Source organism: Symphodus melops (genome assembly GCF_947650265.1).
Source record: "Symphodus melops genome assembly, chromosome: 16".
Classification (NCBI taxonomy): Eukaryota; Metazoa; Chordata; class Actinopteri; order Labriformes; family Labridae; genus Symphodus; species Symphodus melops.
Window position 1 is genome coordinate 21946427 of NC_136706.1, and position 12334 is coordinate 21958760.

General features: G+C 45.4%; 1 protein-coding gene across 2 annotated transcripts in view; it reads right to left on the minus strand.

Annotated features, from left to right (window-relative positions):
• Window positions 1–10112, minus strand: part of sowahb (sosondowah ankyrin repeat domain family member B) — a 236346-nt gene extending 226234 nt beyond the window's left edge. The window contains exons 1-6 of one of the 2 annotated variants that reach the window (XM_079365220.1): window positions 9025–10112; window positions 7553–8967; window positions 6450–6689; window positions 5848–6245; window positions 5551–5738; window positions 5038–5303 (exon numbers count right to left, since the gene is read on the minus strand). In XM_079365220.1, coding sequence (XP_079221346.1) covers window positions 5038–5303; window positions 5551–5738; window positions 5848–6245; window positions 6450–6689; window positions 7553–8967; window positions 9025–10025 — 3508 coding nt within the window. In that variant the 5' untranslated portion in view covers window positions 10026–10112. Of the gene's footprint in view, window positions 1–5037; window positions 5304–5550; window positions 5739–5847; window positions 6246–6449; window positions 6690–7552 lie in introns of both variants that reach the window. The other variant, XM_079365219.1, reaches the window with a different exon arrangement.
• Window positions 10113–12334: the final 2222 nt, after the last annotated feature.

Below are 12334 nucleotides of genomic sequence, written 5' to 3' on the forward strand. Positions count from 1 at the left end.
AGGGCTAGTTGGTTGGATGGTCGGAGTGGTCCATCCCTCTGACACCAACATAGTGCAGCCTCCAGCATGTGTGTGTGCGTGCTGGGTGCAGGCTGCCTGCACACTACGTTGATGTCCGATCGACCAGCCTGCAAACACTTACGAACTCTCTGGGACCTTGTGTTCCAGGGGTTCAGGGCCTCTATGGGGAGTTTGCATGTTCTTCCCTTGAGGCGTGGGTTTCCCCCCACAATCATCAAAACATGCACTTTAGATAGGAGGGCTAGTTGGTTGGATGGTCGGAGTAGTTCGTCCGTCTGACACCAACATAACCTGCAGCCTGGAGCGTACACACACACGCTGCAGGCTGCAGGCTATGTTGGTGTCTGATCGACGGACAAATCCGACCGTCCGACCAACCAGCCTGCAAACACTTAAGAACTCTCTGGGACCTTGAGTTCCAGGGGGGTCAGGGCCTCTATGGGGAGTTTGCATGTTCTTCCCTTGAGGCGTGGGTTCACGGGTAATCCGGCTTCCTCCCACAATCATCAAAACATGCACTTTAGATAGGAGGGCTAGTTGGTTGGATGGTCGGAGTAGTTCGTCCGTCTGACACCAACATAGCCTGCAGCCTGGAGCGTACACACACACGCTGCAGGCTGCAGGCTATGTTGGTGTCTGATCGACGGACAAATCCGACCGTCCGACCAACCAGCCTGAAAACACTTAAGAACTCCATCCATCTGACACCAACATAGCCTGCAGCCTGTGGCGTGTGTGGTGTATATATACCGATATATTCAATAATATATCCTTCATTTGAAAAGGATGTAACACTTTATGCCATTTAAGATGAATCCTTCATGTGAAAGAGAGGCACTGTTGAGTGTTACATAACTGGAAGTACAACACAGGACTTCAGAATATAGGCTGCGCTGTATCTGTGAGCTTGTTCAAATAGACGCTTGAGCCAAATAGTTTCACATCGAACATACACACACAGACATGAGCCATCATGTCCTCCAGCCAGCAGAGTTTCTCTACACACTGAGTGAACATGTTGGGACCAGTTTGATGCCAACAAAAACAAAACGCAGAGTTATTAAAAACCTGCTGGGCAGAAATGTCAACATTGAGCTGGATGTTCTTTTCTGTTTGCAAAAGTCAGTTATATCACTCATTGTGTGTCTTTGTCCAGGAAAATCTGCAGTTTCTTTCTCTGGGTGTCTGTCTCCTCTGACACCTGCCGTTAGAAACGAGCTTGTTGCTGGATGTCTGGTTTGATTCTGTAAGTGATAGAATGGTTTCAAACCCATTTAAAAACTCCTCATAAAGGCTTTTAAGTGCAATGTACCACTAATTAAGACATTTCTTTCAGGACGATTTAACTACAAAGTCAACATGCACTTTGACTCATTTTCAAACATGAACATCAAACTTGAAGAAACTGAAGATTGGGCCTATTAAAAGTGAGCCAATGTGGAAGGGCAAAGAACTGCAGTTTACTTCGGGGTGCTCAGACATGCTGCTGCAGGAGCTGGGAATCAAACCCCCGACCTTCTGAGACACAGCCGGCCCCTGTTTTATAGACTTCTGCAGCTGCATACTGTCCTATGAAATGAATGCAGGTTTGTAACACTTTGCATTTAATTTCTGTTTCTAAAACATTTTCAATGGAAATGAACTTCATCATCTGAATCATGAATAAAAACCCAACACTTCTGATGTAAAGAGTTTAATACTTGATCAGTGTTATACTTAAAAATACAATTTATGTAAGTTTCATAATACAGCAGTCAACCTCAGACCTGATTCACTTACAAACTTTAACTCAGCAGTTTACTCTGGTTAACATGATTTTAAATGTTCATTACAATCCTGTAAAAAACGTTGCTGTTTGTATTTTCAAAGTCCTCCATCAGACTGTACGTCGATATTCCTCCATTGAAGGCAGCCGCTTGTTTCAACGAGTCCAACCACCACAGGTCGTTTATTAGTCAGATATTGTTTTATATTTTTGTATAAGTTAATTATAGCTGTTTGAAATTAAACTGGGTTTGTGGACATATTAAAAGGCACCTGCTAAAGTTTTAAGATATTTAAAGGTCTTCAGATCAGAAACTTGAAGAGCTGGACGATGTCGCTTAGAAAAGAAGAAAAGAAAAAAAAGCCTTAAACCGCAAGTTAAAGTCTCATATGTCCAAGCAGCACTTGAATGCACCACACAACCATGCAATAATAACGTTACTGAGAAAAAAAACCCAAGACAAGATGAAACAGAGGTGACAATAACATGACGCAGTCAGCTGACAACAACTCGATCAGACGTCTTCAGAAGATAAAGTCTGAGAATTTTCTTAGTACATTTTTTCCACTTTGGCCCCTTTCGTTAAACTTAATACTTTAGATCAGTTCTATAAAACTGTTGCTATGAACAGAAAGAGTTGGAATATTAGCTAGTTGGAATATTTTATGGGTGTTATCATTGCACAGTAGCTCAGGGAGACGACTCTAGCAGTCAGCAGCATGGAAACAGGTTGAAATGGCTGCAAAGTAATCCAGCAAAAGTTCTCGTTCTGAGGTAAACATCGTTTTTGGCAATGGAGTCTGCTGTCTTTGAAGAGACAAAGGTCCCGATCCTTTTCTTTAATGCTGTCGAACACTTTGAATCACACTCTGAACATTTGGAAAAGCCAACTGTATCGGCGCTGATAAGTGGTTCAGACCTGATTTTGAAGGTAGCATTCCCCCAGCGCTCCGTCTGCACCCACCCCCTCCCCTCTGTGAAACCTCAAAAGCCACGCCCCTCTTACATGCACGAGCGCCGTTGCTCCAGAAGTGGACCTCAGCTGATTGCTTGCATTGTGTATAAACTATGTCGTGTCATGTCTCATTCAGTGGTAAACTTTATCATAAGTAAAATAAAAAAAAATAAAAAAAAACCTATTTCACTACACAACAAACTCACAGACTAAACTCGGTTGACGAGCTTTGAGTGTGAGCGAGCAAACACAAGAGGTAGAGAGTGAGCGGGGAGACAGGGAGGCGTCTGATTGGTTCATCAGATCGGCACCTCATGGCAGACATTGGTTGATTTTTCAGGCAGTTTCAACCAGAATCTTAAAAAGTCTATCTGGAGGAAATGACCAACCCGGCCTTTAAAAATTGGATATAAAAATAAAATATCTACCTAAGACTGTATGAGAAAGTTGAAAGCAGGAATTATTTGATCTCAGAAAGGGAGAACAATGATTTAACAGATAAAAAAAAAGGCCCAACTTTAAACAAAAGACCCAAATTGAATCAAACGTGATCCTTTAAATGATGCAGTGAGTGCTAGCAACACATCAGGCGTGCAGTTGGTGAGGTGTGTTTTTTTTAAATAATAGCCGAACACATTTTAATACTCCGCATGTTCAATTTGCAGGAAGTGAACCTGAAGGAAAAGAAATCAATGTGAAAAGTGACAAACGCTCTCGAATCACTGTGAAGGAATGTGAAGTGTACGTGAACAGGGTTCAGGTGTTAACGAGCAGCAGTATCGTCTCAGCGTGTCAGTAAATCACAGCGGCAGACTGAAACTGTAGCGCTTTGTTTCCTGCAGCTCATAAACTTTGACCGTCTTCCCTTTTTTTTTTCCTTTCCCTCCAACAACAACAACGACATCAGACAATCACTGTGAAACCTGAAGCCGCTCTGCAAAGTGCTGCAATTCAAACCTCTCGCTTTGAGACACTTCTCACTCTGCAGCCTCTTCAGATACAGTCTGTAAAATTCTTAGGCAGCTATTTGTACTGCGCTCAAGGCGTCGGACTGACGGGATTTAAATTCCTTTTGTAATCTCTTTAAAGGCAGTAGACCACACACTCGCTGGATCGAGGCTCTGGACAGTAAACAGGCCGGGTTAACCCTGCATCCAGCATAATCCTTGTTGAGTGGAAGGTTTTGTTTCTCATAAAATACGCTCAAAAAAATGCTGCAAGGACACTTTCAAGCTGAGTCAACACCATCATAATGATTACAAGACTTCCACCATGGCAGGTGAAGTCTGATGCTTTCACAGTGTTATGCCTTTATAGCTGTTCCACATGTAAACGTGTGCGTCCACACGACCAACTGAAGACGAGGCTGCTTCATCACATGCACAATGATTGTATTGATCGCATGATATATGCACAGAAGTGTAAAGAAAAACTAGGTTGCAGCTCAGTCTGGAAATTTCATGAAACTTAACAAAACAAATGACTTGGTGTTTATGTCGGATATCTGTGATCATAAATGTAACTGAGCGGCGAGGTCAGGTATGCTGGAGTACCTTTCAACTCTTTGACCTTTAACTCCACCTTACACTCTGTTTGTGTCTCTAAAACCAGCCAGCAAGCAAACAAGAGGATCGGTAAATAAAGCGAGTTTTAACCAAGCTGCCACGCCAGACTGCAGTTCCTCAAGTGTCCACTTGAGGCTGGCTACAAAAGCCCTGGAAGTCTAATAAACCCCCGGTCAAACAGGCACAAGCTGCGTCAATTCAACAGTTGAATTGTGTCACAGCTCCTCCTTTATATCATAAAGACAGGAGTTAGTCATAATACGGGGTGTGGCTGATCTGACTGATAGGTGGGTGTGTGTGTTAGCTGTTTGTCAGGAGGCTTAAGGCCTGAATCAGCTCCCGCTCTTCTCCGGTCACTGAGTTGACTAAACGTTTTAAAGAGACAGCATTTCAAATCTGGCGACCACAATCGATGGAGTTTATGAAGTCTATGGTTTAACACTTTAAAATAAGAGCGCTACCCATCGGCGGTGGGTTTCAAACGGACGAGTCTGACTGATGTCCGTGTAAGTGTCGCAGGGATTTGTGTTTGAGGAACGCAGCGATAGATGACGATCTTTTGACCTTGGCTGAGATGCCATGAGGCCTCTCTGCAGAGGAAGCAGAGGAGAGGTGATGCTTCCGACGTCGTCGCGTCTCATGTTTCCACATTGACTCCACCCTCTTGACGACCCCTCCTCCTCCTCCTCCTCCTCCTCCTCCTCCCCCTCCTCCTCCTCCTCCCCGTTCACCTCCTCCTCCTAGGTCTCCTCCACCCAAAGCGGCCCTCGGTGGAGCTCCCAGCAGCTGGAAGATTTCGGGTGGTGACGTGCTGCTCAAGTACTGCCAGGGCTTCTTTCCCGCCGTGTCCCTCAGCTTCAATTTGGCACCGAACTTGCTAACCAGCAGGCGCATGACGTTCTTCTGACCGTGGATGGCGGCGATGTGGAGAGGGGTGTGGCCACATGTGGACCTGGCGTTGATGTCGAAGGACAGACCTGCCTTCTTGACTCCGTACCTGAAACCGAAACCAGAGATGATGATTCAGTACCTGGCTATATTTAACATTTATATTGAAGGGTTTTTTTGACTTCATTTAGTGACAGGGAATTTAAAATATCATCTACCTGTTTCTTCCATACAACAAAAAATTGAATCAGAAATTTTATCAAAAACATAACTTAAAACTGAAGTAATAAACCCAAACAAGCACTGTGCTGTTACAGCAAGTATTTCTGGAGTTAGAGGAAGTGCGAGGGTCGAACCATAAGGTGTTGAGAACTCTGTGGTCTCCGTGTTTGGCGATCCAGTGCAGCACGGTGAAGCCGGAGATGAAGTCTCGTCTGTTGAGCAGAGACGAGTCCTCTCTAAACAGCAAGTAGATGTCAGGCCACGCCCCCGCCGCTCCCTTCACCAACCAGTCGTGCTCCCTGGACTCCAGAGGAATCTGTGACTGAGGACAGGAGGGACGAGAAAAACTCAGAAACAATGCTGGTTTCAGGAGCAAGAAATCTAAATCTGAGTTTTAAATATGCAGACTATAAAGCTTGGAACATTCTTACCCGTCGACTGGAGCCTTCAGGTGGAGCAGCGTTGAGGCTCTTTCGTCCTCTCTCCTCCGTCCCTTCGGCCAGGTTGGCGAAGCTGTGGCTGCGAGGCGGCGTGGAGCAGGACGACAGTGAGGACGAGGACACGTCGTAGTGAAGGCTGAGCGAGGAGGAGATCATGTGGAGGCGGTTCAGACGAGCCGCCTCACTGCCTCCCCCTCCTCCCCCTCCTCCCCCGCCCCTCTGCATCTCCTCCTGCAGGAGCTGGTCCAGGTCAGCCCCCATGCTGCGGCACATCCGGCTCCTCAGATGGCTGCTGAGCCGCCTGGGGATCCCCGAGTGTGGCCGCATGGGGGGCGAGGAGGTGGAGCCATCGCTTAACTCCGCCTCTTGGTCGTCGTCATAGAGATCACCTGTGGATTGAAGCGTCTTTACTACAGGTGTGACAGACATGTTGTCACAGTGTTTACTATTACACTAGATGTTACCTTAGGTTGAAAATAAATGACACCATCAGAATCGCGATAACAGACTTTTTACTCTTTTACCAATTTTAAAAGTTTTATAAAAACACATCTATTGAGTAATCCGATCAAACGTCAGAGGAAGGCTCTGACCTGTGGAGAGGTGCTTTGGCATCACACGGGCTGCAGACTGCTGGTTGTCATGCAGTTGATCAGTGGAGTGATAGAAAGGAGAAACACAAGCTTTGAGCTCCTGGTCGTCATGGAGATATCCTGTAGAGTGATGCCTGGGCGTCTTCATTTTACCAACACCATGTACAGCTGAAGCCTCCACTTTGCTCTTTTGGGCTCGCCGGAGAACTTCCTGGATTTGAGGATCACACCTGGCGTTGCCTGATGACACACAAACAAGATTAAGAGACAACTGACGGGTAACTTGTCTCTGTACAGCTACAGCTGAAATGTGGTTTGCCTCAGAGTTCACATGAAAAGATTTGCATTCTGATTGTGAGGGGTTTCATGTGGAAGTATGACGCCAGGGAGGGTTTTGAAGCCGGTCTCCCATAGCAACCAAAAGCAAATGTAAAAAAATGTAAAAAATCACAACCTGTGAAACACAGAATTGCCAGTAGTGTGTCTTTATAGGGCCATTATTTTTTTTCACAGCTCATAAGACTCAATTTTCTTGCAATTTTTTTCCATGAAATTAAGCTCAAAGCAACATAGATCAGAGCAAGTACGACATAAGAGAGGATCTAGAGAGGAGGAAACAACGTCAGTAATCTTAAAATCTGATTGGTCACAAACAGTGTCAGTGTCACAGTGCTGTTCTTGAGAGCTCTAATCAGCATCAGAACCATCCTAATCAACAACATCATTCAGGTCTGAGGTATTCATGAAAGAGCTGGGTCTTTAGCTTTTTCTTAAAGGTCCAAATGGACTCTGCGGATTGAAATGGAGTTTGGAAGTTTATCCCACCACCGGGGGGCGACAGAGGACAAAAGTGCAGTGAGGGATTCAGGACCCTGTTGTGAAGGTTGGATCAGTCGAAGCTTTTTCATTTCCTTTCTTTAGGGGGAATATGGTCACTGGTCTGACCACATAAAATGATCAAGATTAGTAAAAAAGTCACGTCCAGAAACAACATTAAAGACACACATACACAACAAATGATAAAGATAAACACCTCAAGATAAAATATATTCTTATTATAGAAAATAAGGAACATTCAGAAGAATGACCTCAGTCCGTCTTACCTGCTCGTACATGTAGATCCTCTAAGCTGCTGTTCCACCCCGATCCTCTAGGGGAGCCAGACATTGGCCAGTCTCGAACGGAGAGGCCCGAGTCAGATGAGGGGGAGTAGATATTGCTCGTGCTTGATGACAACGACCCTTTGTGGCTTTGCTCCGCCCCCTGACGCTGTTGCAGCTGCGAGAAACGCTGGTGGTCGTAAACACTGTAGTGTGGTGACGTCTCATGTGATGGCCTGTAGAGATCTGATTCCAGGGGTAAGCTGCGTCTGGTGGTCTCATGTGCCAGCGCTGGCCCCGACCCCTGCCCTCTAAGCCCCGCCCCTAAATCCATGCTCCCGCCTGGGCCACCTCTAGGGGGACCCTTGTCCTTCTCCATATCCTGGATGTAAATCTTCGGAAGCTTTTTATCTGACGAAGAGGAGGAGACGATTGAAGGAACGTCTATGATGCACGGTGAAGAGGCGGAGAAGGCCCTGGACATGTCCCCCAGAGGAAGGCTCAGGGGCCACTCTCCTCCTGCTGAACCATGCCTAACCGGTAACTCCTCTTCATCAGACTCATCTTCATCACAAGATACAGCAGATTTGTAGCTCTTTCTGTGTCTGTGGTGGCGTCGCACAACCTGAGCGTTAAGATTGACCTGTTGAGGAGGAGACTCCTGATGAAGAGGAGGCTCCTGATGAAGAGGAGGCTCCTGATGAAGAGGAGGCTCCTGATGAAGAGGAGGCTCCTGATGAAGAGGAGGATTCTGTAGAGGAGGAGGCTCTTGATGAAGAAGAGTCTCCTGATGAAGAGGAGGGTCTTGATGATGAGGAGGCTCCTGGCGAAGAGGAATCTTCTGAGGAAGAGGAGGCTCCAGATGAAGAGGAGGCTGCTGACGAAGAGGAATCTGCTGATGATGAGGAGGCTCCTGAAGAAGAGGAATCTGCTGATGATGAGGAGGCTCCTGAAGAAGAGGAATCTGCTGATGATGAGGAGGCTCCTGATGAAGAGGAGGCTGCTGACGATGAGGAGGCTCCTGATGAAGAGGAGGCTGCTGACGAAGAGGAGGCTGCTGACGAAGAGGAGGCTCCTGACGAAGAGGAGGCTGCTGACGAAGAGGAGGCTGCTGACGAAGAGGAATCTGCTGATGAAGAGGAGGCTGCTGACGAAGAGGAGGCTGCTGACGAAGAGGAATCTGCTGATGATGAGGAGGCTCCTGATGATGAGGAGGTTCCTGATGAAGAGGAGGCTGCTGACGAAGAGGAATCTGCTGATGATGAGGAGGCTCCTGATGAAGAGGAGGCTGCTGGCGAAGAGGAATCTGCTGACGATGAGGAGGCTCCTGATGAAGAGGAGGCTCCTGACGAAGAGGAGGCTCCTGATGAAGAGGAATCTCCTGACGAAGAGGAGGCTCCTGATGAAGAGGAGGCCCCTGATGAAGAGGAGGCTCCTGATGAAGAAGAGGCTCCTGATGAAGAGGAGGCCCCTGATGATGAAGAGGCCTCTCCTCATGAAGACCTCTTGCAGCCTCCCTCCCTCTGAGAGCTCCTACAGGAATAGTTTCTTGGTGATGTCTGAACCTCGGATCAAGGGGGGGAAAATCAACCTTCTGTTGCCCCACTTTACTGCTCCAATCTTGGGCATTAGGATCAGAGAAGTTGGGGGTCTTCGGTTCTGCCTCCCTCCCTCTGAGAGGTTCTTTGACCGGTATTTGCTGTCTGGTTTCTCCATGATGTCTGACTGCAGAGATAACAGGTGTAATCACAGGGGGCGTGGGGTAAAAATCCATCATGTTCTGTCCCATTTTAGAGCTCTGTTCCGGGCCAGCAGGCTGTGAACTCCTGGAGATCTGACCTGCTGCAGGTGCAACATAAACTGCTTTGTTGATATCTGGTTGTTGTTTTACAATTAAATTATTTTCAACATTGTTGTTGTTGTTCAGCATGATCCCAGCTGCAGGGAGGATTGTTTTCGTGTTGGTTATTCCCAGCGGGGCGGAGGCTGTTACCTCCCTGAGCTGAGGCTTCTCCGCCACAGCCTGGCTCCCTCGCGCGTTCCCCGGGGAGGGCTCTCCCTTCATCCCGGGGGAGAGCCGCGGAGGCCCGGAGGAGCCCCCGTCACCTCCGGCCGGGACTCTTCCTTTGAATTTCCTCCTGAGAACCACATAGGAGATGCCGTCGAGCTGCTGGACCGTGGCCAAAGTGTTGACATACGTTTTAAAGAGATCCCGGTTCCGGTCCCGGTCTGGATTATCCCGGATAAAGTTCCTGAAGTGCAGAATCAGGTCCGAGTTTTTCACCGAGCCCCCGCCGCTCCGGAGGAACTGAAGCACCGCGTCCTGGGTCAAATCTGTAGCCATTCTGGTCCAAACCTGTCCGGCTTTCTGTCTCCCTCTGTCCCTGCTGGTTTCAAAGGTCGGTCTGTCAGACTGGATCTGAGGCTCCGCCCACCGCAGGTATTTGAGTACAGCCTCACCTGCTGGATACTGCATTCCTGCAGGTAACCCGGATGTGTCTTATTGCTGGCTCCTGATCCACTTCAACTGGGACAGGAAATGTGCTACGTTTGTTGTTTAATATTTGCGCTACATTAATAAATATTTACAAAAAACATCTATCAAAATATTTCAAGTTTCGTGCAGGTTACATTTAATAAAGTTTGTTTAGGCCAATGCATCTTTTCTATACTGATACATTAAAACAAACATTTCACAAGATAATAAAATCAAATCTGTGATTAGGAAAATTTAGTTCACTATATATATTTAGTTCACTCAATTGTTTCCTTTTTTAATATAAATTTGTCCAACTCATTTTAAACACTATTTTTTACATTCTTAAGTTATGCTTACTATGATAAATTGATTTGCTGAAACTCAACATATTTAATTGTGCTCAATCCAAAGCCTGAAGCAAATCTAATAATTTATCACAACATGTAATTGTGTTTTACTCAGAGGACCTCTTTGTCACTGTTGGGACAGACTATAAAGTTGATCTAATCTAATCTACGGGTGAGCCAACTGTGTGTGTGTGTGTGTGTGTGTGTGTACTTGAAGAAGACATCGAGTCCTTTACAAAACATTTGTTTATTTTGCAAACAGGAGCTGTTCTTTAATCGTCCTTCTGTCATAAAGTGAACATCCAACATCGTTCAACAACAAAACCGGAAAACGTGTCAGATATTGTGCTGTGCCTCTGAAAACAACGTTAAGAATAAAAACACTCGAACAGTAAAATCTGGATACTTGATAAAAACGTAAGGCAGCTTGTTTGTTGTTTCATGCTCACAGAATGTGAGAATAAAAGGTGCTCCTAAAAACTAAAGCAAACAGGAAATGTAGTTGAAGAATGAGCAAGTGTAGAAAGCGATCAAAACGGCACGACGAGGCCGACAGAAATATAAAAGTGACGATTGTTTTTTCTGACCCCTTAAACTAAAATGATGAGTGATAATGACCTAACATCGTGATGCAACAAGTCGTAATCTGGATTATTACACCTCGTTTTTATTCTCTTTACAGTATTTATCTGTGACGTTTATCCTGTCAACATAAATTAATACTTCATGTTTTTATGACCAGAGTTAAGAAACCTCCAGATCCACGAGGGCTTTTTAAAACAGGTTTAGAGGAAAATAAACTCAACTGAACACAGACAGATTTCACTTTGAGAAAATAACCACGATGATGTCACAGTGATGTCAGCACTTTTGTTTACGCTGATGAAGGCCTATTGCTGAAATGCGTCGGTTGTTTTGCCCAGATGAAGGAAATCTGAAGGACATTCAGTGTGCAGATTTTTCTCTCTTTTTAGTGGAGTTGTGGTCGTGTTTAATGTCCACTGTGCTCCTTTTTCTCTCTTTTTAGCACCTTTGATTGGCATTTAGAGGTCAAAGTTCAACCCCCCTATGATGAACGATAACCGCCACAAAAATCCCAGAGATTTCAGGATTAAAGTTGTCGTAGAAAAACGCAAAATGTGCACATTAATTTCCTTAGTCAGGTGCGTATAAGAGCGACGTGTCCTACAGGTAACACATGTGAAAGGAACAACTTCTTCCTCTTGTGAATATGAGGATTGACGAGACATTTATTTGAATCTCACCATATTTTATGAAGTTGAGGTTAATGTTGCTTTCAGGCCTTTAGAAAAACGTCAACACTATCCGTGGAAAGGAGAGGGAAAAGAGTTGAGTATTGGACAGAAGAAAACATCAAATGGGAACATAAATAAAGGAGATGGATTTTTTTATACTGTATCTCCTCCGCGGGAAAATCTTTGGAATCTTAATCTTTAATTATTTATTCCTACATTTAATGTTTTAATTTGCTTTTAGAGAGGCACAGTGACAAGTATGGTTATGATTCAGTGTTCATCCAGCTGCAGACAGTAGATAAAAAAGTGCTCCAGGCGTACAGACAGTGAGTATAGTAGTGTTACAGTGAATATTACAAAGCAGCAGAGCCTTCAGGATCTGTGCACCGACAGTGTCCCTCTGAATTTTGGTGTTTGTTAAAAACGAACTGTACATGTGCGAAAGCTGAGCGGGTCTTTTGTCAAAGTCCGCGCTCACTTCATATTGTCGCCGTGAAACAAAAAGGCGTTTAAATGTTTGAGGCTCCTGAAAGCACCGTGAAAGTCGTTTGAAGATCTCTGTGGAAGGTTCATTTTCATGGGACCGTTTTTTTACATAATTTGGGATCCAACAGCTGAAATGTAATCATTCAGGGTGCAAGCAGCTTTTAAGTACGTCCATAATATGTTTGTGTTTTTTTTCCCCCCGCATGCAGGTTCAGAG